Source organism: Morone saxatilis, unplaced genomic scaffold (genome assembly GCF_004916995.1).
Source record: "Morone saxatilis isolate NCDOM2014 unplaced genomic scaffold, NCSU_SB_2.0 Contig2, whole genome shotgun sequence".
NCBI lineage: Eukaryota > Metazoa > Chordata > Actinopteri > Moronidae > Morone > Morone saxatilis.
This window is the reverse complement of record NW_023339762.1, coordinates 24,852,696-24,880,442: the sequence shown is the minus strand read 5'-3', so window position 1 is coordinate 24,880,442 and position 27,747 is coordinate 24,852,696. Positions and strand designations below refer to the sequence as shown.

Below are 27,747 nucleotides of genomic sequence, written 5' to 3'. Positions count from 1 at the left end.
ATGTGTAAAATATGCAAAAAGCTTGAAAATAAAGACATGTAAGAATGAATGTGTAGTCAAAGAAGATTGCCATGGACCCTGATGTAAATGTGTTTCATGAGTTCAAAATGGAGCTTGAAAAGTTTCCACCGGTCAAAAATCAACCAAAAAAGGACAGACCTGTTTAACAGGATGATAACTGAAAATGAACATGTAAATACACTTACAGAGGAGTGGCATAGGGAATAAGTATTGGTATTGTGTATGCTATAGCTGAAAAACCAGTTAGTAGTAGTTGGGGCCCTAGTGGCTTGAGGCCCTTTTATTTCCTAAAATAACATAACAACTCAGTCAATATTTGATAGAAAATCCTCAAATTTTCAGTATTATTCTACTTATCTCTGGCTTACTTTCACAGTCAATCTCTCACCTCTTATTAATTATTGATCTACCTGATTTATTGTGTAGGATATATCCACATGCCCCACGTCAGCCTGTGCGTTGTCACTCACTAAGATTTGTAGTTCTGGTCTGATCTGGAGGAGAGCTGAATTAATTCAGTTCAATTGCCCCGGACCATCTGTCTGTCTGTCTGTCTGTCAGTCCATTCAACATGTCATCATCTGTTTGTCACTGTCTTCAACACTCCTGACTGGATTTTAATGAAACCTCAGGTCATGATGATTCCTGTGTTCGGACATTTTGAAAATTATGTTAAGTGATTGGCCTGAGTGGGGTGCTACAGCACTGGTTTAATTACCTGTTGCACACCTTGTTGAAAGATTGTTACAAACCTTCTCAAAAGAAAGGAGAAAAGTAAAGCCATTTTTTCTACAACAGAAATCTCGCAGTTCTTACCATCATTCCTCTCTGTGACAGTAACATTTCTTGTTTAAAAAACTTTTTTGTTGAGATAGACGTATTCTACTCACGAAAGCAACACAAGCAGTCAGACAGATTTTTATAGAAGTCCCCAGTTTCACATAAAACCCTTGTTGGGAAGTGAAAGGTGAAATTGAACTGTTCATGTTATTTCCAAAAATGTTGGGAAATGCCTTTTGCAGAGCGCGTCCTGGTTAAACTTTCAACTACTTTCATAGTTGAGAATGAATACAGTTTTGCAATGACTATAATAAACATTTTGATTGTGTTCACATTTTTAATCTCCAAATAAGTTGTTTGAATAATTTACTGAAAATGTGTACTTGTTTTGCCAAATCTAGAATCTTTACATTTAACCTGGTGAGAAAAATAATATAAATACAAAAGAGGGTACATTTAAAGAATGATCATAGTTCTGTAACAATTGGAATTTAAGGAAACAGGGGAAGAAAAGGGGAAGAACACGTTTCACTATTCCATTCGGCCATTTTATAATTGAATGGAAAGGCCAAAGAGAAGATAGCAGCAGTTATTTGGTTATACACAATAAATCAGGTCAATAAATCTGGTCAGGTTAGGGGAAAAGGAGAATCATTTTTTTTATTTCTCTATTTCTGGTGTGGTTGTCCTGAGAACCGTACTGTTTACAGCTCTTTATACCACACACACTTCCTCGTGAGAAAGACTGGCACCAGCTCTTTCCCTGCTCTAAAGCCAGCAATTAAGAAACAGAAATTAGGATTTTTTTCCTCATTGCCAAATCCTCACTTTAGCCCTCCACAACCTGCTGGTCTGTTTAAGCCACAATGCAACTACAAAAAGACTTAGAAGAAGACACTGCACCATGCTATAAGACATTTTATGAATAATTACAGACCTAAACATATGGTAAGGAAACTTACTGTTATGTATTTATACTGTATATTCAGTATATTCTCAATATTGAATAGGATCCCACATTATTCCAATATCCACAGAAAGTTCCAATGTTTTTTTGTTGTGGATGTAACATGAATAAACAATGCTTTGCTGATGGGAGACCTGCATTACATAGTATTCTAATACTAAACAAGTTGTGTACACCCTTTGGGCCTCTAAGACCTCATCCCATCTCCTGCAGGAGACGTGCAGTGGTCAGATGACATACTTGACATACTTAAACCGAATAAGTAAATGCATAACTCCTTGCAAAGCTGTATGGCTTAGACCATGCTGAAGATAGATCACCACTGATGGGTTTTCCACAGTGAGACAATGTACCTCTGTGATAAAGTACTTGGTTATTTAATACTACTTTAAATCTTTGCCCCACGCTGGTGAGATCCAAACACTTCTACGCAGACCTGTAATGCTTTCAAATTTATTTTCAGGTTAGTGTTTACTTTAATCTGCTATAAGGTGAAATTGCTCCTCTCTAATGCACTGCTGTATTAACAACCGCCCACATGTCTACATCGACATGTTTAATTTAAAGGTTGGTGCGCGTATTTGCTGTGAGTGCATTTTGGGGTCGCTGGTAAATGACAGATTACTCACATTTGTGTGAGCCTATGTAATCCGATTCCGCTCCAGTTCATTCTGTGCAAATCTCATGTCGTCATACTGTAGCCTACTGTAGGAGCGCTTCAGCCTCACGCAGGCATGAGCAAACGCACCCAGAATCATCCGACCCTGATGCACTTTGCACGGCTGTGAATAATGTCAACAGCTGTTTGACGACAGTCCACATCATGTCCACACAACTGCACAATATAAGAGTAATTAACCAACCAATTTACTTGATTTCTATGTTTTTCTAAGTTCTTCTTCTTATTGTTGTTGTTATTATTATTATTATTATTAGTAGTAGTAGTAGTACTTGTAGTAGACTATCACATTACAACACATTATTTTCAATCAGTGTGGGCCTACACTTCACAACAACACGAAATATAAACCATAATAATTTTTAAAGTCATACACATTCCACATTCAAAAATAAGCAGGGAGAATAAAAACCTCATATTTCATTCTCGAAATAAAAAAAATAAAACATGAATAGCCTAATAAGTAGTAGTGTAGTACTATAGTAGGCCTGTAAGTGCACAATAACTGCGTTTCTTTTCTTTATCTTCTTTATTTGTATTTTATTTTGTGTTTTTCTACCTTTATTTTATTCTAATATTTCCCTTTTACTGTGGTTTAATCGTTGTTCTAAATGCATTCCCCTATGTAAAGCACTTTGAAGGTGTCAAAGGAATAAACTTGCCTTGCCTAATAGTGCTTGATACTCTCTTTATTCTTCATTTTCTCCCTTCTTCAATGCCACAAATTGTTGCTCGACATTCTTACGCTTTCCTAACATACCTCTGCGAAAAGCTGACGATGACTGCGATGCAGATGTGAGCGTAATTACAGCATTTGTTTTGGAGGCACAGAGTGATGCCACCTCCTCGTTGCCTCCTATCGACTCGCTCGTCGGTCGACTCGCTCACTGTACACCAAACTCGCTGCGCTCTGACCACTGCAACTTTTGCAGAGACTCCTCACTCCACAGACATGTCGCACAATAGCTGAAGTAAAAACCTGTCATCGTGGCTCATCATTTGAGCCCCCAGAAATACGCTGCAGGCGGGATTTGAATTGCACAGCCTCTCCTCTGTCGCTTCCCTCGCATCGGAGCCTGCGTTTGAAAACGCCTGGATATGAATTATGAGCATTTTCCTCACTAATGAACTGGGCCAGTAATGCAGGAGACCGCGGCGACTCTCTCATCAGTGTTTCAAGATGGCAGATTTTCATTGAGTTTTGAACAGAAATCCCGCTTTATTTTTTGCCATGAATAACAGAAATCCTTGCACCGATGGCCCCTGTATACGAAGGTAAGACGCGTTTGGAAATGTGCTGTTTTTTTCCGCCTGTGCGGGGCTCAGTCACTCAGCCTACTGTATCAATTGTGATACAATTGAATTGCGGCTGATACGGAGAGGAGAGATGCGTTGCACCCTCTCCTCTCTCAGTCAAAATCATTAAACAGACATTTACATTAGGTTTTGTGAAGCTACCACAGTTGAGCTCTGCAGCCACAGCTGTGTGCATTAGTGCTTTTGGCCACAGTTGGAGAATAAATACTAGCAGTCAGATTGGGCTGCCAGTCTGAGCTGCGTGTTAAAATAGCGCTGATAAGGCTACAAACCCTCCTGAATAAGGTCAAAAGACTAGCGTGTGTTGAACATACAGCAGTCTACATGTGTCCAGACACCTGATAATGTTGTGTTCTGTCCTCATGTTTGTTCCTGGTAGAAATAATAAGCACTGCTTAAAGAAGGAGAGGGAATGAAAGAAGGTCGGGGGGGAACCGATCGGTCCGAGTCTCGTCTCCATTCACTCTCATTCCTCTGGCTCCAATTATTTCGCATCAATCTAACTGACTGACCGACTTTACATGTCTCAGTGCCTCGGTGCATTGATTCAAGTGTTTTTAATTTTCTTCCGGAAACCAAAGGCGATCTTAAATACAGCATATTCGCTACCGCTGCAGCATTGTAGCTGTGACTAATCCAATTGAGAGAATGCAACCCCGCATGCTTCTCCAAATTGTTTGCTGCTGTCATTTAGTTGTTGTTTTTTTCATTGCAAGAGAGTAATTCACACACAAACAATGTGTGTGTGTGTGTGTGTGCTTTGCAGTGTCGTTGCAAGGTGGGATATCAGTATAAAACAATGCAAGCGGCCCATTGTAATCCACGCATGATCGGGGGTCTGTGGATGGTCCAACTGCAAGTACACAAATAACAGCAATAGATTGAGTAGTATGGTAAAACAGGGACATTACTATAATGCAATGGCAGGCAATCATTGTGTTAGCTTTTGATGTAATTCAGCTGTTGTAATGTATCATTCAGAAGTAGTCCTATACTGTAGCTTGCACAGATGCTTTTGTGACATAGCCTACAATAGGACAGATAACCTCTGACAGTATTAATGAAGGAAACTGAGGTTTACATGCTGATCAGAAGCACATGCAAAGTGAATACTTGCACAAAGCAAATGATGACCCTTCATGTTTTCAGTATTTATTTTTGAGCAGCCTCATGTTTAATATCTTCTGGACTACTCTCTAGTCCCTCTGGTGGTGTTAAAGGGAACCCCTTCTTTTTTATTCCAAATTACCATTAAGGAAAAAAAAACAATTGAAAAGTAATACTTGAACACGTGAAAGTGACATTATAGAAACATCAGAAGCAAAAGCGGGTTCTAATAGTAATGTTTAGGTTGTGTAATAGGCTACTATAGAATATGTAGTATCATGGAGGACAATAAGGCTGCTACAAACTCCTCACTTAGTGCTCTTATGTCTCTTTAGGAATATAGTGATTCTTGTGTTGAAGCTTAGAGGCATAGCCCGAGACTATATGGCGTTTCAACATGAAAAGGAAAGTTGAAATGAGACTCCTATGCAAAAGGTAATTAGTGTAAATTACATTCCCTGGCTTTTCCCTTCACCACGGAGAGGAGGAGAAGGGAAGAGAAAGAGGCGGCAGGGGGAATTAATTACCTTGCCTGTCCTCCTCAGTGTTGGAGAGGGCTGTTATGTAGAACAGTCATGGAAATGACCAAGGTCTCCCGTGGAAAATAGGTTTGGGGGTGGGGGGTCCTTTACATTGACTGGGAGCAGCTATTATGGTGATTACTCACTCTTAGCTACAGGGTAACTAATAACTTAAATCTATCTGATTAACTACTTCCTTTGATAGTTTAAAGTTGATTCTGTTGTTTCTGAACTTGATTTCACATTAATAATCATTTATTAAGAATTATTTCTATAAACAAGGTCGAGAGAGTGGTGCTTTGTGTCCATGTTCTTGTTGGTTATGCTTTTTTCCTTTTTTTATTATGTGTTTGCCTTTGGTCCTTCTTGGCCTAGACAGAAGGCCATCAGGCGGGCCTGCTGGCAGGCAGGGCAGCGGTCTGATCACCCTGGGAGCTTTGTCTCATAACCCAAACTGACACCTTGATGGATGTCTGATGAACGGAGCAGGTCCAGCAGCCCCCAGCTGTGGAAAAGCTAATATTCGGAGACTGCCAAAACCCTGCTTGTCTGCCTGCCTGCCTGCCTGCCCTTTTCCCTGGCTAGATATATGGACGTTAGTGTGCTCATGGCTGCATGTGCACATGTCTCTATCTGTGCATGAGTCTGTACACATGTGCCTTCACCCATTTGTAGGGCAGGCCTGGGAGAGGATTAGACAGCTGCGGAGCTGGGCACCAGGCAGGGAGGCAACTTCATTTGCAGAGCTGCCTCTCCCGGGTCAACCAGTACGATTCCAGAGAGGATTCATTCATTCCCGCCTGGAAAAATGGACAGAGTATGACTAAGAGGCTGATGATGATGATGATGATGATGGTGGTGACAGGCACTGCAGCATCACAGGCAGATTAATGTTTTATCCATCCACACGGCCATTATGTGTTAATGCGATTTTGAATTACCTTGTGGTTTCCAGGTATGGGGAATGAGGGGATGTTACTCCTCTGAGGACAGAAGGACAGAGAGAGCCAGACATTCTCAGAAACTGCCCTCAACTCCCTCTGTCTCCCTCCCTCTTCCCCTCGCGCTTGTTTGGAACCGCTTGATTGATATCTTCCTCACAGGCCAGGACCCAGGCTGAGAGTCCAAGGTTGCAGCTTTTTAAACTTTGATTAGAATTGCAGGAAGAACCCTGGGGGCCTTTTGGGGGCCGCACCCCATGGCAGAGTCAAGGGAACCGAGGAGGGTCTCCTTTTACTGACTGTTATGACAAGCAGGGTGGTGTGTTTAGCTCTTCACTGTCCACAGCAGAGGAAGGAAAAGGCCTGGGGGGGTGGGGGTAAAGAGTGATAGTTAAATAGCTCACAAAGAAAGAACAGTCATCACTCTGTAAATCCTTGTAGGTGCCATTGTGAATGTTTATCTCTTGTTTTTCACTTTCACTCAGCAGCCTATTTGATCTGTTTGTTGACCTGATGCATAACCTTATGACTTGTTTGGAAGGCAGTTTGCTCAGAAAGGGTTATGAAAATGGATAAGCTGTCTTTACAAGTATCGCTTTTGCATTATTCAAAGCTTCCTATCTGAAAAGGAAGTGAAATCCAGTGTTGAGGGATTCTTTGTGCTATTGATTTGTTGAAGCATTTAGTAGAAGAAGCTGAGGCTTTGGAGGCAGATAGAATGTGAGTTTTATGTGAGATGAGGTGTGTGTGCAGCTCTCTGTGGAAGATGGGGGAATATGCGAGCTCTCTGATGTGCTGAAATAGTTCACAGGTGTGATCTGAGGGTTTTGGAAACAGATGGGGGCGGTGGGGGGTGGGGGGGCGTCAACTTGAACTGAAATGACAGGTTAGTAGAGGCCAGTCTGACAGAGGAGGCCCAGCCTTGAATATGAGCAAAATACCTCTGGCTATTTCTGCAGGCTCAACTTTTCATATTCTCCTTTCAGCAAATTTCTCTGGAGTAAAACTGCCTCCAGTACTCCACAACATCATTCTTCTGGCTCTAAGAAAATTCAGTTGAGATGCAAGGGGACTTTACAATTCTCATTTTCTCCTCAGTCAGTAAGCCTCCTGTTTTAGTGCTTTTGCCATATGTTTCAAAACCGGGCTCCAAGGTCCTTGAAGTGGGAGACCACATCAGTTGCTGACATTAGTTCGTTTTTATCGAAGTGGAAGGGGGAGGCTGGCTGGGATGGAGCCTCAACCCTGTCGACTGCTTACACAAGGCATTTCCGTGTTGGTTGTCATGCATGTGTGAAGGGCCTTTTTTTCCCTGCACTGTTGTTTCACACTGTGTATAGTGTCAGCTTGTGGGGAACAGCTGCCTCTGGTTCTGCCTAGCAGTGCAACGACTCCAGGCTCTGTTAAGGAGTAAAGTAGTGTAACAGGCATCGTACAGTTGCTTTACTTACTGGCCTGTAATATAAAAGTTAAAACACCTTTTATATGGAAGCTTTTGGAAGCAAAAATGTGTGATATTGACATTTAAAAACTTAAACCTACTCTTATGTGATGGTATAAAACACATCACAGTAATCTTGATTATTAGAATTAAAACATTAAGACTTTAAACATACACGGCTGGTAGTATTGAACTTATTTAAATACTAAATGTGTAATTTTCTTCTCTTCGCTTTCTTTTTTAGCATTTTGGAAACAATTTTCTGGTTCTCAGTGGGGTGCCATATTACCTAAGAAAATGGCCTTTTATTTGAGTATCAGTGTGAGAGAGAAAAAAAATTGATGTCCGTCTTGAATTTAAATAAACCTCAACTTGCCAAAAGTAATGTAGTAACTGCTCTGCAGCGAGGACGAGCGTAGCATCTGTTAAAAAGTATGATGCTGAGAGTCTCTGCACCTTATGACACATCCATTGCTTTGATCTGCTACGAGAGCCACAGTTCAAACAAAGGTTCACATTTTACTGCTTCTCAACAAAGTACTGAGTGAATGAAGCTTTTTGTTAACTCTGCCCTGTTAAGCAGTAATTACACAGGGATTCCTGGAGCATAAAGGGCACTTTATATGCTGAAGGTGTCAAATCGTTTTTATATACATATACTATATGTGTGTGTGATAATATTAAACAGTGCAGCATGTGCATGATGTCCATTTTGCTCGCATACCATATACTGCATGCTCACTTTGTAATCATCATTCGCCAGTGACCCCGCCAATTCTCACCCCCACCCACGCACCCCATGTTTCCCTTCCCCACCCCCACACATCTATCTCTTATCTGTCCTTCCATCCCGCTCTGTTTGTTGATAAGCCGAGAGGCCATTGGCCAGCACACATGGTGCCCATGTGACACTTCAGCAACAGCCTGATGGCCAGATTGGAAGCCCCCATGTATGTGTGTGTGTGTGTGTGTGTGTGTCTGTGTGTGTAATTGGAGGCTGGCCTGAGAAGAGGTCTAACTACTGTAGCTTTTTTGTTCTCCGTAATCATGACCCCCCACCCAAAAGCCCTCAGACTCCCCAATCTCTTCCCGCCTCACTCAATCCCCCATGGTTTGTCTTATTGCCATCACTAACCCCCCAACCCAAACCACCGGCTTGTTTTTGGTCCACATTGCCCCAGGTCTTAATCCTATTGTTTGTGAAAATGTCCCCCCATACCAGTCCATTTGACATTGCACACTGCCGCTGCCCGCTGCATTTATCACTGGCTCATTTGCCCTTTCAACTTGACATGTCACGCGAAGCAAGTCTAAAAGTTGAACAAAGCCTCGAATGTGGTGCAAAGACAACAGTGATGATGTAAGGTACTACAGCTTCATGGTGAGGGCAACTACCACACTCACAGCCACTTCATTTAAACAAAAGATCCTAACATCCTACATGAAGCGCGGAGTGAAAAATGGTTTGCAGTTTTTAATCAAGCCTTTCATAACCTCCTCATTTTTTCCTTCTCTTTCGAGGGAAAGAGACACAGTCGGTGGTTGAGGATGGGGAGGGATTGGGGGAGTGTTTACAGTCAGATATTGAAAAGAGCAGAGGAGGACGGAATTACACAGTAAGATTAGGGTACTGAGGTTGGGAGTTTTAGGGTACTCGAGTATTCATTGACACAGACACAGCTATGGGCTCTACCATGTGCGGCCAGCCAGTGTGGACTAAGTGCCGCTACCAGCACCATCACCACTACTGGCTCAGACCTCTCTCGGTCATGGAAGGGAAGTGGAGCGATGGGTGGCTGCTGGCGGCCCCTTCACAGATGGCTGCAGGTACAGCGCTACGCTTGGCTGATAACCAAAGGACTTCAAAGCTCAGACGAGCACTCAAGCCCATTTCTGTCCAGAGCCAGGGGGCAAAAGGCACAGACCAGAGAAAGGAGACAGCAATAGACAAGGACTATGGGTAGTCAAAAGAGTCAACAGGCATGGAAATGAGCAGCTTTAGTCCTTTTTTGTTTTCCTTTGCATGCTTTTTGTGCAATATTTGCTCTCAGATTCTTTCTCACATACATCCATTCTCCACTTCTCATCTGCTTATTCAATCTCATCATTTATCTCTCAGTGTGCTGTGCGATTCTCATTATTCTATTACTGTGAAAGCAGTTGTGAGGACACATTTACATCCAGGCAAGAAATAAAATGTGAGGGTCACTGTTACAGATAGGAAGCCCTCCCTCCTCTCAACTGATGTCTTTTTTTCTTTATTTGGTTTAGATCAGGATTCTCTCAGGAATCCCGTATTCCTTGTGAAAAGTCAGTTCCACTACACAGTAAACTAACAAGTTAGACATCAAAAGGAGCAGGCAGTGGAAGTGATGAAATGCACTGATAGAAATCTCTCAGAGGTTTTAAGAATTATGTAGTAAAATGGTCTCTATATCTCTTTAATATTCACATATGTACATAAAATTATTTCTTCGTTGCTGCTGAAGGCTGGAAACCAAGCTTTTATGAGCTTTTAAGGGATAATGTTGAAAAGGCAGAGATGTTAAAAAATCATTGATTTAATTATACCACTTCAGTACTGGCATGAGAAAACGCTGAAAGTCCTAACGGTAAGAAATATTTCCTTGCTGCTGCATGAGCTAATCTGAAGACATTTAGTAACAGTCAGTTGCATGATTAGTAATTAATAGCTGTTTTTTTTTTATTAAAAATGCAATATTTAGGATCTTCAGAAAGTTTTGAGGGAATAGTCATGCATTTGTTATCCCTGTTATTTTATTCTGAAAGTTTTAACAAAGCCCTTTTTAGCCATTTTATTTTAGTAGATTTATAGTAGAAGCATTGACCGTGTAAAGCCAGGGTGTTTCATTATCAAGCAAGGGCTTCTGGGAGTTTTTAAAGGATAACGAGTATTCTACACACAATTTGCTTAGCTTTAGCTTTGAAGAACTTTTGTTGTCACAGAACAGAAACAATAGTGACATTTATTGCTGAAAATGTTCCTCTTACACTTCTCATGTAAATGTGGGACCCATTATTACAAAGCTAAACTACGTCTTCATGGTAAACTTAACAGAATTCAGGAAGAGCAATAGTAGGACCTGTTTGTGTTTCTGGTTGCAGCATAAAAAAACAGGTTGCACACCTTTTAGATCCACTCCTCACTTCAAAGCCTCAGGCACATCATGACCAGCCAGCAGCTCTCCGTCTGGCAGCCTTTTGAACTGACCCCTTCATTCAGCCTGAGAGACAGAAAGTGAGAGGGAGAATGGCAGAGAGATAGGGAGTGACAGAGATTGAAAACGTAAGGCAGAAAATGGAGGGAGGGAGGCAGTGGAGCTGGGGTGGAGAGCTGAATACCTTCTTTTGGGGGCCTCAGGGGCACTGCCTGAGGTCAGGGGTGCTTGTGGGGGGTTAGTGGTTGGTATGGGGTTTGGCAGGTCACCGGTCTAAGAGGGATTTTGGTGTTGGGGGTCGTAGCGCTCACCCCTCATCTTCCTTAACCTATCTCCATCTTATATCTGGGATCAGCGCTGTACAATGAGGCGCCCGTCTCCTCAGCTCCCCTGACAAAGCCCAGCAGCTGCAAACACACACAAACATGCTCCCAACCCTCCATCACTTTTAGAGAAGCTGGCCCAGAGAAAGGCCAAAAGTTGACCTTTAGCTATGCGGACCTGTTCTCTTCCCTTCACTGCTCCAGAGTGGCCCAGGCCAGGCAAGTTGTTTTTACCCCATTAGGCCTCTGTGAGACTGGGGCAGCATGTGATGAGGAGTTCTGCATTCTTAAGCATTTGGGCATAAACATGGCAGTGTTAAGTGGCATCCATCTCAGTAACATGGACCTCACTCAGATCCTTTCAACATTTTAATAGCCTGGACAAAAAATACCTCAGCTAGACTAACAGACTACTAGCATTTCTATCTTTATTCACAGTCAAGCATCTTACAGTATGATGAATCATTATTTATTGGCTTCCCACAGCTCATCTTTTCCATCTGTTAAAATCCCTCTGAGCTACTACTGAACTGGGAGTTCAGAAACAACTCAGACCACAGGAACAAAACCAAACTGGCAAATTCTCCTCGATGGGTCTTGTTTTGTGTAATTTACTATTTCTTACTCATGTAATTTACTGAACAAAGTTTGTCATAATGGTTATAATTGTAAAACCAACAACTCTTATTCTCATTTTGAAGGTGTTTACCTTTTATGCAAGCCATCTCAAATGTGTACTTCTCATAGATGGCGACTCAGTATGTGGGTGTTAAACTGATGGCCAGAATAGCCATTTCCTGCCTGGTTTTGCTATTTGTGACTGTTAGGACACTGTAAATATAATCGGCTGAAGCCATGATTTTCTCGCTGAATCAGACGCAGAGGGCTGAGTTGGCTAGCCATATTTATTTCCTCAGCTCTTTGGCCAGAAAGACTCAACAGCTATGTTTATGTGACTGTCAGTTGGATTAAGGACACATATGCCTGGCTAAATTAGTATGTGAGCATGTGTTTGTGTGTGTGCCATAATCTTTTAAAAACAGTTTGAATATATACTATGGTGGGCCTCCTTACTTTTTGAAATACATTTAAAGATAGAATGAGAGAAGCTACAGAAGGGGAGAGGGTTAAAAGGAATTAAGATGATGAGAGATTAGGAGATTAAAACAATTTATTGAGCGTTCATATGGATGAGTCACCTGCGGCATGAAGGACTGCATGTTGAGGCATTTTAGTGGGAGAAAAAAGGCAGTCTAAATTGGTCTGATCTGTGGCCTTAATAGGCCCCAAGCAGCAGCTTCACGCACCCCGCTGAAATATCACACACTCTTGTTGCCTTGGGAGGCATGTGCACCCCCCCAGCTTGTATTTGATAGCAGAGAGCATAGGGAGGTGGCGTATGCTGGGGGAGACAGGGGAGCATGTGGGGGTCATAAAGAGCTCTGATGTGAGATGGATAGAACTTGCCTGTTTCTCCCTCTGTCTGTGGTTTTTGAGGCAGTGAAAAGTGGACTTCATGCAGGAGCACTTATAACTCTCTGGCCTGTGTGTCACAACTTGTCTTTTAAAAACACCATACCATCCTGGTTTCCAGTTGACAGCCTGCAAGGAACTGAGATCTAACGGGCAGGCACTGGTAGTTTCTTACCAGCTGTGCACAAAACAGACCAGACAACAACAAAAAAAGGAGCATTTGCATTCATGTATATTTTTCCTAGCAACTCATTCCTCTGTTTTCAAACCCCTATAAGTTTGCTGTTTGATTACAGCTGTGTTTTGGAAATACAGGAAGTGTTGTCTCTGCCTGTGTGTGATTGGTCCCCAGGTGCCCAGTCAGGTTGGACTGGTTCCTCTGTTGTCGGGGTTCATTGCAGGGTTTTGAAGGGGTGGAGTATCAGAGTAATCCCTCTGGGTGTGTGTTTGTGTGTGTGTTTTGGGGTGGTGGTTTCATGCATGCTGTTAATACAGAATAACTTTGACAAATAGTGAAGGGAGTCCTAAGATGCAACAGTCATAAAGTTACACATACATTAACACACACGTGGAGTCTCAGAAGTGCATAGATGTAGTCTTTGGATAGACGCCTAGTTACACGTGCATACACGCATTCTGCACAGATGCAGAGAATTGTGTGTGTGATGTTGGGTGCATCCTTGGTGGAGGCGGGCGTTGTGAACAGCACAAGCATTATAGCAGCTGTCTCTGTTGGATATTAATGCAGCAGCAGACTTTAAGTCCTGAGTTCAAGCGCACACCCAAAACTAATTCTTAGCTGTCTGTTCCATGGGACAGGGAAGAGTGGCAGGGTGAGGCAACGATGCCAAGACAGTGATCCCTGCTGTTTTTTACTGTTTGACTGTCTCATTCTTACTTTACGCAATTTAAATTAAAAAAAAGTAGTACACCAACCTCGAACAGCGCTCATATTACAATGCAGTAAAAATTACAGACTGTCATCTCATTTAACACTTTGGATGTGATAATCATATTAGTGGGATTAATACAATTATTAACCTCGCAAAGTAAATACCTGTTTGAATGTATTAGGCAACCCATGCATAAATAACAAGGGATCACCCAAAATGAAAATTATGGTGGATTATTATTTTTTTTTTAACTTTTTCAGTCAATTGATCGCTTTTGTCTGAGAATATAATTATATTTGTGTGTCCAGGAAGAGGTTTGACCCTTTAGAAATAAAATTAAGTTCTCCGTCTCTGAAAGGTCCCTTCACAAACCTCATTCTACTCTGGGGCTTTTGTCCACTGAACACTAGAGTGAATAATGACTGAAATGTTGATGGGTAGCTCACAGGAACCTGGCTTTTTGTGTTTGTGCATGCAGGCGTATGTGCTCCTGTGTGAACATCAGCATTATTGTATTTCATTTTGCATATCGCTGCCTTTTGTCCTTCACTTACCGCCATCCTTTCAAAACCTCAGGTTGTGGTATGTTGCAAGAGCAGCAAACAAGGCCGCCATTCACATTCATACATATACTTTGTCAGTAGATTAAAGCAGAACACAGTCGGTATACACAAAATCCATACGGCACTGGCCCCTCTCAAATCAATTTGCCATTATACAATTTTTATCCCACAGTGTACTCATCTGTAGGTTCTCCCCGTTGTTTTATTTGGTGGGTTACTGTTTCTTGCCTGCAGTTCTCATATGTTGATCTCATTATAGTACATTGTGTCCAGCTGTCATTGTTGATCCTAATGACATGAGAGGAAGTGTGGTGTAGTGGGGCGTTTCTCGCTGTGTGCAAATGATAAGCATTCTGGAGAACGGCTGCTTATCAGGTGTGTGTCCCTGGACGGCCCTGCGCTGTGTTTGTAACTGTAGTCAAAACCACACAGCTTGATGCATACAGTGGATGTCAATGGTAGTGCAGTCAAGCCATGAGTTTACAGGTGCCATTGGTTTATGGTTGGGCACATTTTCAGCCCCCTCCATCTCATTTTATGCTGCCACACACAAGACTTCTGCACAGAACAAATAGTTTCTGCTTATCTGTTCCACATTCAACGTTTTACTTCTGCTGAAGCAAGGGCATGCTAGCAGGCCTCTTTCTTTCTGTCTTTCTTTATTTCAGTAGGGAGGAAGTTGGGTGCTGTGCTTTGTACACTTGCTACACTCGTGATTTGATTAATAAGAAATCCAGCTCAAGCCACTCGAGCCACTCTGCCACCCAGTCCTCCTCCCCTTGCACTCCTCCTCCTCATCTCCCGCTTCTCTTCTCCACCCTGTGTCTTGGTTCAGTGCCTGGTTAGGCTGACCTGGCAGTATAAACAAAGCAAATGTTTTTCTCACCCCAACCGTTTTATGACCACACTAACAACGTGAATAGCAGCCTCCTTATCTACAGACAGTTACCCTGCAGGAACCAGGTTTTCCAGCTTTACTTTAGATTAGAAATGTTAATATTTCAACTTTAACCACACACGTTGTCGTTGCTCAGGTAGATCCTAAGGGAGTTAATAATATATTCAGAGTTGTGTTTTGCATCAGCTGGTGTGAATGTGTGTTTTGTAATGCACCTCTTTGTAATGGTGCTCCTGTGTACACCTGCAGGTGGACATTTGTGCGATTGCTCCTGTGTCTGTTTTTGCCGGTGTATCTGTGTGCATTTGAACAAGTGCTGACCGAACGTGTTATCTCACAGCTAACATGACATGCTGTATCTTTGGCTGTTTGCTTCCAGGAAGGGGAGAGTTGAGGGAGTGTCACATTTACAGCAGGCATGTTGCTGATTTACGAGCTGAGAAGTCCTGTGTATGTCTGTCAAACAGCACTCATACTGGCCTCTTAGGCTGTCAATATGCTGGATGGATATTTGTCCCCTTTTGTGCATTTGTAAGAGAGTGGAGAGAAATGCTGAGGCAATTCCAACTGGTCAAATACTGTGGTCAGGATGAGCATAAAGGCTGATGGAGCTGCAGCCTCCGTGACAGTATCTCCCCGCGAGCTCGTCTGATGCATTATTCTATAAATAAGCAGAGATGAGAGAGCTAAAAAAGCAGACAGGATGGTCAATAGTGGCCATGGGTGTGAGAGAGAGAGAGAGAGAGATGCAGTGTCAAGCTCCAGCTCCCCTACTGAGGGCAGAACTCAGGCAGCAGGCAGGAACACAAGACATTACAATAAGGGGGAACTGAAACTGTTCTAGTGGCCCCGTACCTTACAAAGACACATTATGTTGGTCTTTCATTTAGTTTGTCTTCTTTCTGTATGCGTTCAGAAAAGGGATGGAGGTGCAGCAGGCAGTGCCTTGACACCCACATGCAAATAGCAGCAAAGGGTGAGATAATGCTTAGTCTAGACAGTCAGAAGTCGTGTCATTAGCCAGAGATTTGGCTCACCCCCCCATAGCCACCAGTCCTACAGACACTGGGATGTCCAGTAAAGAGACAGGGTCATCAGAGCGGCTCCATTGGTGTCAGTAGCCATTAGGCCTCAGGAAGTAGTCCAAATATATCCAGGCCAGGGGACATCGACCACACTGACCTGAGTGCAGTCTCTGGATTGTCTCCTAGGTGACGGCTGGGGTATATATTAAACTTATGGGCCTGTTTTTATGCATTAAATGCCATCATAGTGCAAAAAGCTAAAATTTTCCATTTATCTCAACCTTAAATCGTTTTAAATTATAATTTGTATAAAGCACATAACTTTGGGGAGAGGCATGGATGAGCTGAATGATAAGCAGGTTTTATATTAAAAGACTATTTGTAATTACAAAGGGCCGTTTGGCAGGTTTGGTGGTGTTTAAAGGCTTCCTCATCAATACTCTATGTCATGTTGTCAGCGGAGAATAAATGACGGGTTTAATAAAAGAGAGCAAACAGAAGCGGGTCACAGGCTAGAATGTGAGGGCCACTCGTGGCCACGCTCTATTCTCCTTACCTCCCTTTCAGTGCGTCTCTCACCCTCGCATGGCATGCAGAACGGCCCTGATCCTCCCAAAAAGAAGATTAACAAACCCCTGACAGAGAAGTAATCTCTCTGAAAACATTGACTACTACCATTTCAACATGCTGCCTCTAAACAGTGGAAAATGCCTCTCTGGCATGCTTAATTGCAGTATGTGGTCCCACATACACACACAGTGTTCCTTTAGGTATGCTAAATGGAAAGCCTTGGCTACTGAAGGCATTCCAACATTGTAAATGTACAAACAATGGACCTTTACAGTTTTGTGCTTGGCTTAGAGTTCAGAAATTCAAATAAACTTCAATAGGACATTTTTAAGGGAAGGTATTTTGCACTGTTTTTTCTGACAACAGTATAGAGGCTTTGGTTGTTCAGATTCTAGATCATAAATGTGTTTGAACTTCAGTTTGGGTGAAGAGTGATTCATGAGCACTGGAGCTGCTTTCCCAATGAAGTATAATTGGTCACATTGTTGCTTGTGTATGTTGTCATGAGATAACATTCCAGCCATTTGACCTCTTACTTTTAGTTCACTTAATTACTTATCTTTGTTTGGCACGGGACTCTAAACTGTGGTGCTGTTTGTACAGCTTTCAGTTCTGTGTCAAAACCAGCTGTGCCGTACTTCTTAACAAATAAAAGTTGAATTTCAAGAATTTCCTTTGCATTTCTAAACATTTTTAAGAGGCTTCCACAGTTTGGGGGAACATGTGTGGCCCTCAGTTCATTGCACAGTGTAGACAATGTCAAGTGAACTCTTTGACCACAGTGTTAAAACTGACAGAGAGTCAATGAGTGACTAAGATCAGGGCTGAGGGGGAATTCATGTGATGCTAATGCAAAGAGCAGCTAGCCACAATCTGGCCTTGTAAAACATCGAGCTATCCATAATCATGCTGGCACATATGTAATGCTGGAATTTTCCATAAGAGGAACAAGCCAGCTCTGTGTCTGTCCATCCATCTTTGTGTCCATCAGTCTGTGCCTGTGATTATCCTGTCAGGCCCTCAGTCACACACTGTTGACGCTGCTCTGTGACGCAACCCATCATTCAAATTATTTTTAGCGTAAAGTCCAGGCACAGGAATTGGTAATCCAAGGAGTGACATCTGGCCTTCAGGGCTTATGTGATTAGCAGAGAGCCTTGCCCCTAATAGCCTAGCGGACGATCTTCATTACCTCTCTGGACCAGCCATACCTACCGGACTGGTCCTGAAGTGACTAGGCGTGAGCACTTAAAGAAAAAGAAAAAAAGACTACATCTTAATGATTGTTCAGAGCGTGTATGCGCAGATATCATGGCTGAGACTTAAATATGTACTGCAGGAGGCATGGTGGTACTATGCTACATCAGCTACTGTAAAACACCCACCAAGCTTACATTGAGTCCTCTAATGTGCACTGCAGCTTCAATCCTGCAGCATTAGGGCTAAGACCAGATGACCACGCAGATAACTAGTAAGTCCAAGCAAGGCCACAGAGCGACTAAAAAAAACTAAAAATGAGGAGGAGAGGTTAGGAGAGTTAAAAAATACAAATGAAGCAGTATAGTATAGTGGAGGGCTGCCAGCTTCCTACTGAATTAATCATCATCCCCACTCAAAGGGCTAATAATGACAAAGTGTCCCCTCTTTTCAGCTTTCTGTCCGCAGAAAAGAGCCCACAATTATGGAAGTCCTCCCATCTTGGAGGGAAATGGTCCTCTAATTATGTTTGAACAGAGCAAAACTTCCCAGCTTTCAAGATGTCTATTAAACACACAAAAACAGCTATTTTTCCAGCAGCAAACAAAGTTCAAGGGCTGTTTGCATGCATCGATTTTGTTAATGTTTGTGTGCGAGCTGCAACCGTAACATTCTTTGATTCATGCATCAGTTGATGAACAGTGGGGCCTAATTGTGTGGGTGTTGGCATGGCCAGGTGGAAGCTCTTAGTTTGTTAGCAGTAAACTAATTTTGGTTTTTACTGGAAACAGTTTAAACATAGCATTACTACAAGTCTCGTGTAATCTTCCTTCTGCTGTAATAATCATTTCAATGTTACAAACAAGCCTGTTTGCAAAGAGAGAGATAAAGAAAGGGACTATTTTTGGGCAGTTGTTTGCTTGGAGAAGCTTTTGCTTATTCTGAGGCAGCTTGTTCCCAGGAGTTCAGAGCACAGCCTCGCTGCAGTTTTGCTTTTGTTTTGTTGTCTTCGGGATCTGTAAGAGGGAGTTCAGTGCCCCTCTCCTGTTCTCATAGTTACTTCAACAAAATTTCTTCCACCACCTTCCCTAAACTGAGTAACTGTGTACCAATAAATGCAAGGGTTGGGTTGTGTAGTGGGGAAGGAAATTGCAATCATTCCTTGAGACTTTTTTGTGGGCCTGTTTTTCTGTACGGTTTTGTGTTGCTCTGCTGTCTCGGTGGAGTGTCCAATGAAAGGGTATTCTTTTAGTATTCACTCAGCCTATTTACTTTGATGCATATGGGAACAGTGGGGAAATGGCATTTCCTCTGCATGAACCAGTGGTTTGCATAAGCAGTTCACAATCTAAACCTGCTTATCTCTCCGCTAAACATTCTGGCTTTTATTTATATTATCTAACAATGCAAAAAATGTCATTACATTGTGTTAATAAACAATCCCTTTCTCGCTTTCAATTTTAATGACGTAGTATCTGACAATTTATTACAAACCAGATAATAGTTCTACTTAGAAACAATTAAATGGCAAAGCAACAAATGCTTCCTGACATTTTGAAGGTCATTTAATGCTTGTCACTTTACTATGATGTTAAAGAGTTCAAGAAGTTAACATCCTGATGCATCATCAGTATATATGCTTGGTGTTTTAATGACCTGCTCTGACCCAAGCTGTCTTTTTTTAAAGCTTCTGGCTACTGCTCGTGTTTCAGACACTCTCAGTTTCCTAACCTCTCACTTTCATTCCCCTCCTGTCCTCTTTACTCCTCCCCTCTGTTCCTGTCTTGTCACAGGTATGGCCTCGCAAGTGCAAGTGTTCTCCCCTCACACTCTCCAATCAAGTGCCTTCTTTAGCGTGAAGAAACTGAAGGTGGAGCAGAGTTGTAACTGGGATATGACAGGGTACGGCACACACAGCAAAGTCTACAGCCACAACAGCAGCAAGAACTTGTCGGCCGCCAGTGGCCCCCTAGGCATCAACAGCTCCCTGCAGGTGGCCAGCTCCACCCTGCCCTACGAGCAGGCACTCATCTTTCCAGCCAGCGCGGGCCACATTGTGGTCGCCTCAGCCAGCAGCACTTCGGGGGCCGTGGGGTCTCTGCTTGGCAGCGGGGGTGGAGGCAGCAGCAGCAACAGCAGTGGTGGCGGCGGCAGTGGTTTGGGTGGGGTTGTTGGTGTTCACAACCTGACACGCCGCAGCACGGTCAGTCTCTTAGATACCTACCAGCGATGCGGGCTTAAACGCAAGAGTGAGGAGCTTGACAACAACAGCAGTGTGCAGATCATTGAGGAGCACGGCCCACCGATGATCCAGAACGGAGCAGCCAGTGGAGCCACGGTGGCTACAGTGGCCACCGCCACCTCCACGGCAACATCCAAGAACAGCGGCTCCAACAGTGAGGGGGATTACCAACTGGTCCAACACGAGGTGCTCTGCTCCATGACCAACACCTACGAAGTGCTGGAATTCTTGGGGCGAGGAACCTTCGGGCAAGTGGTCAAGTGCTGGAAGAGGGGCACCAATGAGATTGTGGCGATCAAGATCTTAAAAAACCACCCATCATATGCACGGCAGGGTCAGATCGAGGTCAGCATCCTGGCGCGTCTCAGCACGGAGAGTGCAGATGACTACAATTTTGTGAGGGCCTACGAGTGCTTCCAGCACAAGAACCACACGTGCCTGGTATTTGAGATGCTGGAGCAGAACCTGTACGACTTCCTCAAGCAGAACAAGTTCAGCCCTCTGCCGCTCAAATACATCAGACCCGTGCTACAGCAAGTGGCCACAGCGCTAATGAAATTGAAGAGCCTGGGGCTGATCCACGCTGACCTGAAGCCAGAGAACATCATGCTTGTGGACCCGTCTCGACAGCCCTACAGGGTCAAAGTCATTGACTTTGGCTCAGCCAGCCATGTGTCCAAAGCGGTCTGCTCCACTTATCTACAGTCCAGATACTACAGGTAAGAGCTGAAATACTATTTTATGTAACATTGCAGATGCAAGGGGAAATGACACAAAGAAAAAGAGACCTGTCCCTCTGTTTGTTCCTGTTTGTTCTGTTTAGATGATCATTGTACTTTTTGCATCTTGTTTGATTTATCCCTGCTTTGATAGGAATGTTTTCCTAGTTGAGCTGATTATTTGGCCAAACACCCACATTTGCTGCCAGCTTTATGAGCTGCTGCTGAAGTTCTCTCTCTTCACTCCGATTCTGCCTTTCCTGTTGGCTTGTTTACCGCTGTAGTTAAGCCTCCCTTCCAATGTGGGATAGGACAGTAAAAACTCACAGGCTTGCTGAGTAGCCAGCTGCCTATTGTGGTTAATGTGACAAAACAAGCATGTATAGTGTTACTAGGAAGATTATCAAAGGCCTGAAAACCTGGCAAAGCTCCGGTAAAGACAATACAGACCACAGGAAATATTTTAAGCAATGACATTTTTTAGTGTCATCGAGAGGTTCGGGGGAATAATGTGTTTTTTCCTGTTTTGCAATAGAGTTTTTGAGAAAAAAAAAAAAAAACACCTCCCTCATTGAAAAAGGGCACCAATCATGTGGGGTGGCAACATGCCCACAGGCTTCTATTCACCCCTCTGCTCCCCGGACCCCCAGACCCTCAGCCCCCCATCACCATGGCTGTCTCCCATTTCCCCGGGGATAGAAATGAGGGGTCAGCCTGAGTTCTCCTGTAATATGTGCCTGTAATCCACACCAGCGGGCCCTGCATTAGAACCAGATGAGTCTCTGGGAAGGCCTTTCTTTCTTCTCCCAGTACTTCGTCTTTTTTCGGCCATAGCAAGCAGTGTGTTTAGGTTTCAGCAGAGGAACTGTGCGAGGAATCAAACAGTGTCCATGTCCGTACAGAGAGAAGCTTTGTTTGGGGCCCAGGCCTGGTGCCGAGGCTGGGGCTGAGGGAAGAACAGGTGTGTGTATGGTACCACACACATAAACACACACACACCCACACACGTATACTCACACACACATGCCAGGTGGTGGCTCTGCAACTGCGCATAGTGCAAGAGAGAAGTTTGAGGTCCCCATTTAGTGGATTCTGTTGATAGAAGTGTTTGGTTTTGTTATTTTTTACAGTTTATCACTGGCTATTTAAATATGCTACACTGAAGACCATTGTTTCCTTAAAACAGGAAGGTGGAGAGAACTTGGAGTGAACAGTGATGGTTCAAACTGCTGCATTCAGAAGCTAAAAAAAAAACTTTTTCTCAGTAATCCTCAGATCCTGGTCATCTTTTATCACATCTGACAGGTGTATGATATTATCTGAGCTTTAGTGTTCATTGAACAATATTTTATAAATGCTTCTCCCCAGCTGTCTCTTAAACCTACAGTATATTAAGATCCCTGTATGGGAATTGGATTGTACACGTCAACAGGGCAGTGTTGTTATATCAGTTTAAGTAGCTCATCCTGAAGTAAACACCACTAGTAGCCTGTTGTTGTTGCTCCTGGGCTGTAGGTCAACAAGCAGGCCATAAAATGTTCCTGTTTGTTTTCTTGGGGAGAGATGAGTGAAGGAGAGCTGAGAGATCATCCCTTCATTTCCTCTTGGCAACGTAGGACGGGAAAGAAAGGCTGACATTGACCAGAAAATTACCCACCAGCCACCAAAACCTAGACCTGGGACTTGGTGACCCTGGTTTCAGGCACTGGGAGTGGTGTGTGTGTGTTTATGTGTGTATTGTGTCACAGGGTTTTCTGTACTGCATAATGTCACGCACGTACAGTATGTCAACAACAAGAGTGTGTGCGCTTTACCAGGACTCATTGTGAGGAATGAGGCAAGTCTTACAATTCAATTCAAAGAATGAGCTCATGGGAGCTGAGCACTACGGGTGTCTTAGCATCGCATGCAGTTTGGGCAGCAAACAAAGTTGGGCTGCGGGTAGAGTTCATGGTGAGTTCAAAAGCTTAGAGGAGAACATCAAACCATCTTTGATGATTTCAGATGAGAAGATAGCAGGATAGTTTCTGTTTCTGTTGTGCAGACAGTACCTTTACAGGGGAGAGATTACATACAGGTGGGATTTGCCAGCTCCAACCTGCTGGCTCTGTGTTACTTGATATCCTTCACAATAGCAAAAACATCCCCCTGTCATCTCCTTTGATTCTTGTTAACTAAAATATTTGTGTCTTGTCTTAGTGAACTCAAGTTTTCCTCAACAAGCCCCGCTTTGGATTAATGAGGTGAAATAAGACGAGACTGGGATAATGGTAAAGGGGGAATCGTGAGAGCAATGTGTTTGCCTTTCTTCTTTCTCTCTTTTTCCCATCTTTTCATATAAATGAGAGCCAAATCAGACATTATACCTTACAAAGCCAGTATCACATGCTTTTGCTTACATCCATTTTGTGGGAATTTCATACCCCTCACACATGGCTGTTTGTATTTTCGATGCCATGTCGTACTGTATGTGCTGTAAGAGCCTTGCTAATGACGTATGGATTTTCCACAAGGTTGACTCATGCAAATTAAACACCAGTATTCAAGGTAAACAAGTGATGTGCTATTTGCAAGAACAGCTCTCAGGGTGCTTAGAGGTTCAACTTTGTTCGCTTCAGTGCTTAGCGAATAAGGGTTCATGTAGCTGAGCTCATCTATCCTTGTCAAATAGGCCTGTCTGTAGCACTTCTATACTTGGTGCCACTGTACTGGAAAGCACTCCCCCTACTACTCTTTAAATGTATTATTACCTTAAACTTTCAGTATGCAGCTACAGTGTCTCTCCTTTCTCTTCCTAACTGTTGTGGTGTTTACGACCTGATTACATCAACTTGTGACCTGTTCCTACTCCTTTTATCCTCCTCTCATTTCCTGCTCCCCTTCTCCCCTCTTGCCTATTGCTAATGATGTAACAGGTAAGCCGGCTAGTCAAGCTTACCCTGTGCCAGATAAAGGGATTATTGTCTTGTCCCAGTTGGGTATGTTTGTCCTATTTAACTCATCGGGTAAAGGCCATGAGGTGGGAAGGCAGCAAGACATTACTTAAGTTTATGTATAGTTTCCTGAGGCAGTGCAGCTGGCAGGAGTCGGCCTTGCGGTGGCGGCTGTTAGTGAAAGGGAGGTGTAACTAACGGGCCTCTCACCCTATGTGACTGTCTGCTGGATTGTCCAAAGGTCATTTAGGTATAATGGGAGTTTGGTGTCCCCAAATTTGAAGCCTGAGCCCAAACCAATATTATACTTAAAGGTTAAGTTCATGCAAATAACAAAAAAAGTTGTTTAGCAGTATGTACAGCTATGGAGATAGTTTGGTTGTTTTTGAGCAGGTACTGGGCTTGCTTGCTGTTACTTTGGATAAGTCAACTGTTTTCACAGTAATTTTTTGGTAGAATTCCAAATATCCAAAGCAACAGGAACTATGTTTCTGATAAATTTGTATTTACTTTGAAGGCCACCAACACAATTTCATACTAGGTTGGAGGCTGCCTCCACCCTAGTAAAGACAAATAAAAAACCTTAACAAATACAACCCAAACTATCTGCATGACTAGGTAGAGTACCACTAAAAGCCAAAAAAATGGGATGCTATTTTGTTGTTGCTATGCATTAGACTGTAGTTTCATTGTATACCTTCTTCTTTTCATATGCATGCCTTTCTGAGGATCACAATTACACCCACTTTACACAGCGACTGGTCAAGGTGTTGAGAAATTAGGCAGGCCTTAAACTTCTTTTCTCAAGCTCTCTTTTCATTCTTACTTTTTGTGTGTACAAATGAGTGCAAAACTGTGAATGGCTGCCAGCAAAAACCGTCTGAAAGTGTGCACCGTTATCCCAATATTTAAATAATTCATTATTGTGTCTAGCCCCTGTCTTTTGTCCCCACTGTCGAGTATGGCCGTTCAGAGCGACTATAAACTGTTTTTTCCTTTATTCTGTAGTTCTTCTTCTAGCATACCCCAGCCTTTCTGTATACATACAGGAAATGTCTTTCTCACAGTATTAGTTTTACAGTGGCATGCTTAATTGCCACAAGACAGAGGGACAGAGGCAGAGCAATTTCCTGCAGTAATTAAACATCTTAATATTAACAACCCAGAGGCCTGAAGCTGTATTACACATACTGCTTGCATGTCAGTACCTGCCAGCGTGTACCTGTTATTTAACATGCACACATCACAGACTTCATACTTAGACATGCATGAGCAACCTACGGCATATGCTACATACACTACAGCAGAAGAGACTAAAGAATTAGCCTATTAGACACTGTGGGTGAATGGAAAATGAGTCAACAGTGTCTGAGAGGGAGGAATGGGCTTGTTGATGTCACCAGTGCTCTGAAGTGGCCAGTGTCTGTGTACTCTCAGTGCTATCAGTGTGAAGCAAAAGGCCTCTGGCAGATGAGATCTGAATGCATCCAGATGGAAACTTCACAAAAAGCTCATATTATGGAACTCTGCATTTTCTCATGATACTTTCAGAGCCCGTATCTTTATTTATTTTGGCAGTGAAGATGTGCACAGCTGATGCTACAGTAGGATCTCTGACACCGTCGGTCTTCTGTCGTAGCCGTAATAACTGATGAAATATGTATCTTTCTCCATCAGGGGTGGTGCAGTCACTACTCGGGCTGAGAAGGCTGAGTGTAAGACGAGCCCCTGCCCCACCTGTCTATCTGACTCTATCTGTTGTTAGCATTGCACAACCAGACAGACAGGCCAGGCGTTCCAGCACATTTACCCTGCCTCCGTGCGAAACATCAAGGGGTGTTTTAATGAATGAGGTTGCTATTAGTTACTGTTCTGTGAAGCGTGTGTTTAAGTGTGTGTGTGTGTGTGTGTGTGTGTGTGGATGTGCCAGAGAGAGAGAGAAAGAAAGGTAAATGCCAGGATCGGGTTGCTACAGAGGAAAGATGAATTAGAAAAGAACGGAAAGGCACATTCACTCAGCGCCAGCGGCGCAGTTAATAGCCCAGGTGTTTTTTATGTGAAGATTTTTAAGAAAGTATCTTGAACAAGAAGGGGAATGGGGGAGAAGAGGGTAGAGTGATGGAGGCTGGGGTGTGTAGAAGGTCGTTGTTTTGCATTCCTCACCAGAACCTGGAACAGCGCTCTATTTCCCCCAAGCAGTTGCAGATTATTACTAATGCAGATGAGCTTTCATTAGGTTCAGCCTGACTGGGTGGCTGCTGTGGCATGTTGTTACTTTTTTTGCTGACTTTATGGTTGGTTCGTTTTTTATTTAGCTTTATATTTCCAGCTTGTGGCCACTGAGGGCCAGGGCCGGCTTGTTGTTGTTGACTGTAGATGCTGATATCATTGGCCATTATGAGGAACTGCTGTATAAAAGAAAGACCCCTAAAATGCTAATTACTGCTCCCTATATTCACTACTGTGCTTTTTATGTCAGTCATAACACCTTAGTATGCATGACAGAATCCTAATAACCTGTTTCTCATTTATAATTTGCCTCTGGGCAGCTCTTCCATGTGTCTCCACAGAGCAGCCGGAAAGCAGGAGATGTAGCAGCTAAGCTAATTAACTACTTGTAGTCAAGCATATGCATTGGAACATTATACAGTAGTCAACTGCTCACAGTCATTTTGGCAAATAATGACTGAGAATTATTTAACTCTTAAGTGAAAGTAAAAGTGAACTTAACCACCCAGCTGATGGACACACCTATCAATGCACTCTGGCAGGCTGTACAGGTGTGTGTGTGTGTGCGGTGCATGTTTTTTCCTTGCTGTGCAATTGTGCACTCCACGATAAGACAGAGCTTTCCGAGTTTCACCACATCGTTTCATCCTGGCTACTCGTCTTTGTTCTCCCTCGCAGTTCAATTTCCATACATTTCCCAGGATATTAAGCTGACGGAAATTAAGCTGCCTTGATAAAATGCACCGAGCCGCCCACTTAAGCTCACTAAGGCTGAAATCTGTCTGCTATATATTGATTGGTTTATTTGAAACATAGGATTTTTCCTCACCTAAGCTTTTCGGGGGCTTGGCAGCACACAAGTAGGAACTTGTTCAACCTTACAGGTGTTTGTCGAGTTGCTGTATAACACCGCTGGCTAACTAAGAAAATCATAAAGTGGAAGGTCATTGAAATGTCACATGTAGGGTTACAGCCATAGAACAATGGAATTTTCTTCTTACTTAAGTATGAAACTCATTAACTGGACAGGTGAAATTTCTCACAGCAGTAGTCATATATTAATTTTTCTGCCTGCCACAGATTTGTCTTTCTTTTCTGGATTCAAGCATGAGTGGGTTGGAAGGGTGATGGCTGCCATCAGCGGATGACTGGCACAGGTGCCCCCGGGTCTAAATAAATCATGAGGCCTCCTGCTGACCCCCCCTACCCCTCCGCCTGCCTCCCACAATTCCTTTATGCCCGCCATCCCTCCGCAGGGAGCTCCAGCAAGGGGGTAGCCCCCACCACTGCGCACTGCCTCGGCTCCTTCCCGCCCTCCTTCCCTTTCTCTTCTTTCCCACTTCCCCTCACCTTCCCCCCCCCCTCACCTCTTCCATCCACTTACATGAATATTTAAAAGCTAACACCAGGATGGAAAATATGCAGCAAGGGCAATGGGGGGTAGAAGAAGAAAAAAATAAATGTTCATTTTGGGACCCTGGATTTCCTTATTTAAGGCAGAGCATGGGAGTATTGATGAAATTTAGAGTGGTCCAATTACAGAGGGAGAGAGTTCTAAAGACAGAGAAAAACAGAGACTATCAACAACAGTCGGACAGAGGGCAGGAGAGACACTGAGAGAGACTGATCCAAGCTATAGCTGTCCAGCTGGGGAGAGGATTGGGGGGGATTGGGGAGGCCCGGCTGGGACCTGCAATTGGCTCCATGCTGGCTGTGTGTGTGTGTGTGT

The 27,747-nt window shown here is 43.3% G+C and overlaps 1 protein-coding gene across 4 annotated transcripts in view; it reads left to right on the top strand.

Annotated features, from left to right (window-relative positions):
* Positions 1 to 3,353: 3,353 nt before the first annotated feature.
* The window catches only part of hipk2 (homeodomain interacting protein kinase 2), a 77,871-nt gene continuing 53,477 nt past the window's right edge, over positions 3,354 to 27,747 (top strand). For 2 of the 4 annotated variants that reach the window (XM_035664494.1, XM_035664492.1), the window contains exons 1-2: positions 3,354 to 3,722; positions 19,689 to 20,856. In XM_035664494.1, coding sequence (XP_035520387.1) covers positions 3,704 to 3,722; positions 19,689 to 20,856 — 1,187 coding nt within the window. In that variant the 5' untranslated portion in view covers positions 3,354 to 3,703. The remainder of the gene's footprint in view (positions 3,723 to 19,688; positions 20,857 to 27,747) is intronic. The other 2 variants (XM_035664493.1, XM_035664491.1) reach the window with 1 other exon arrangement.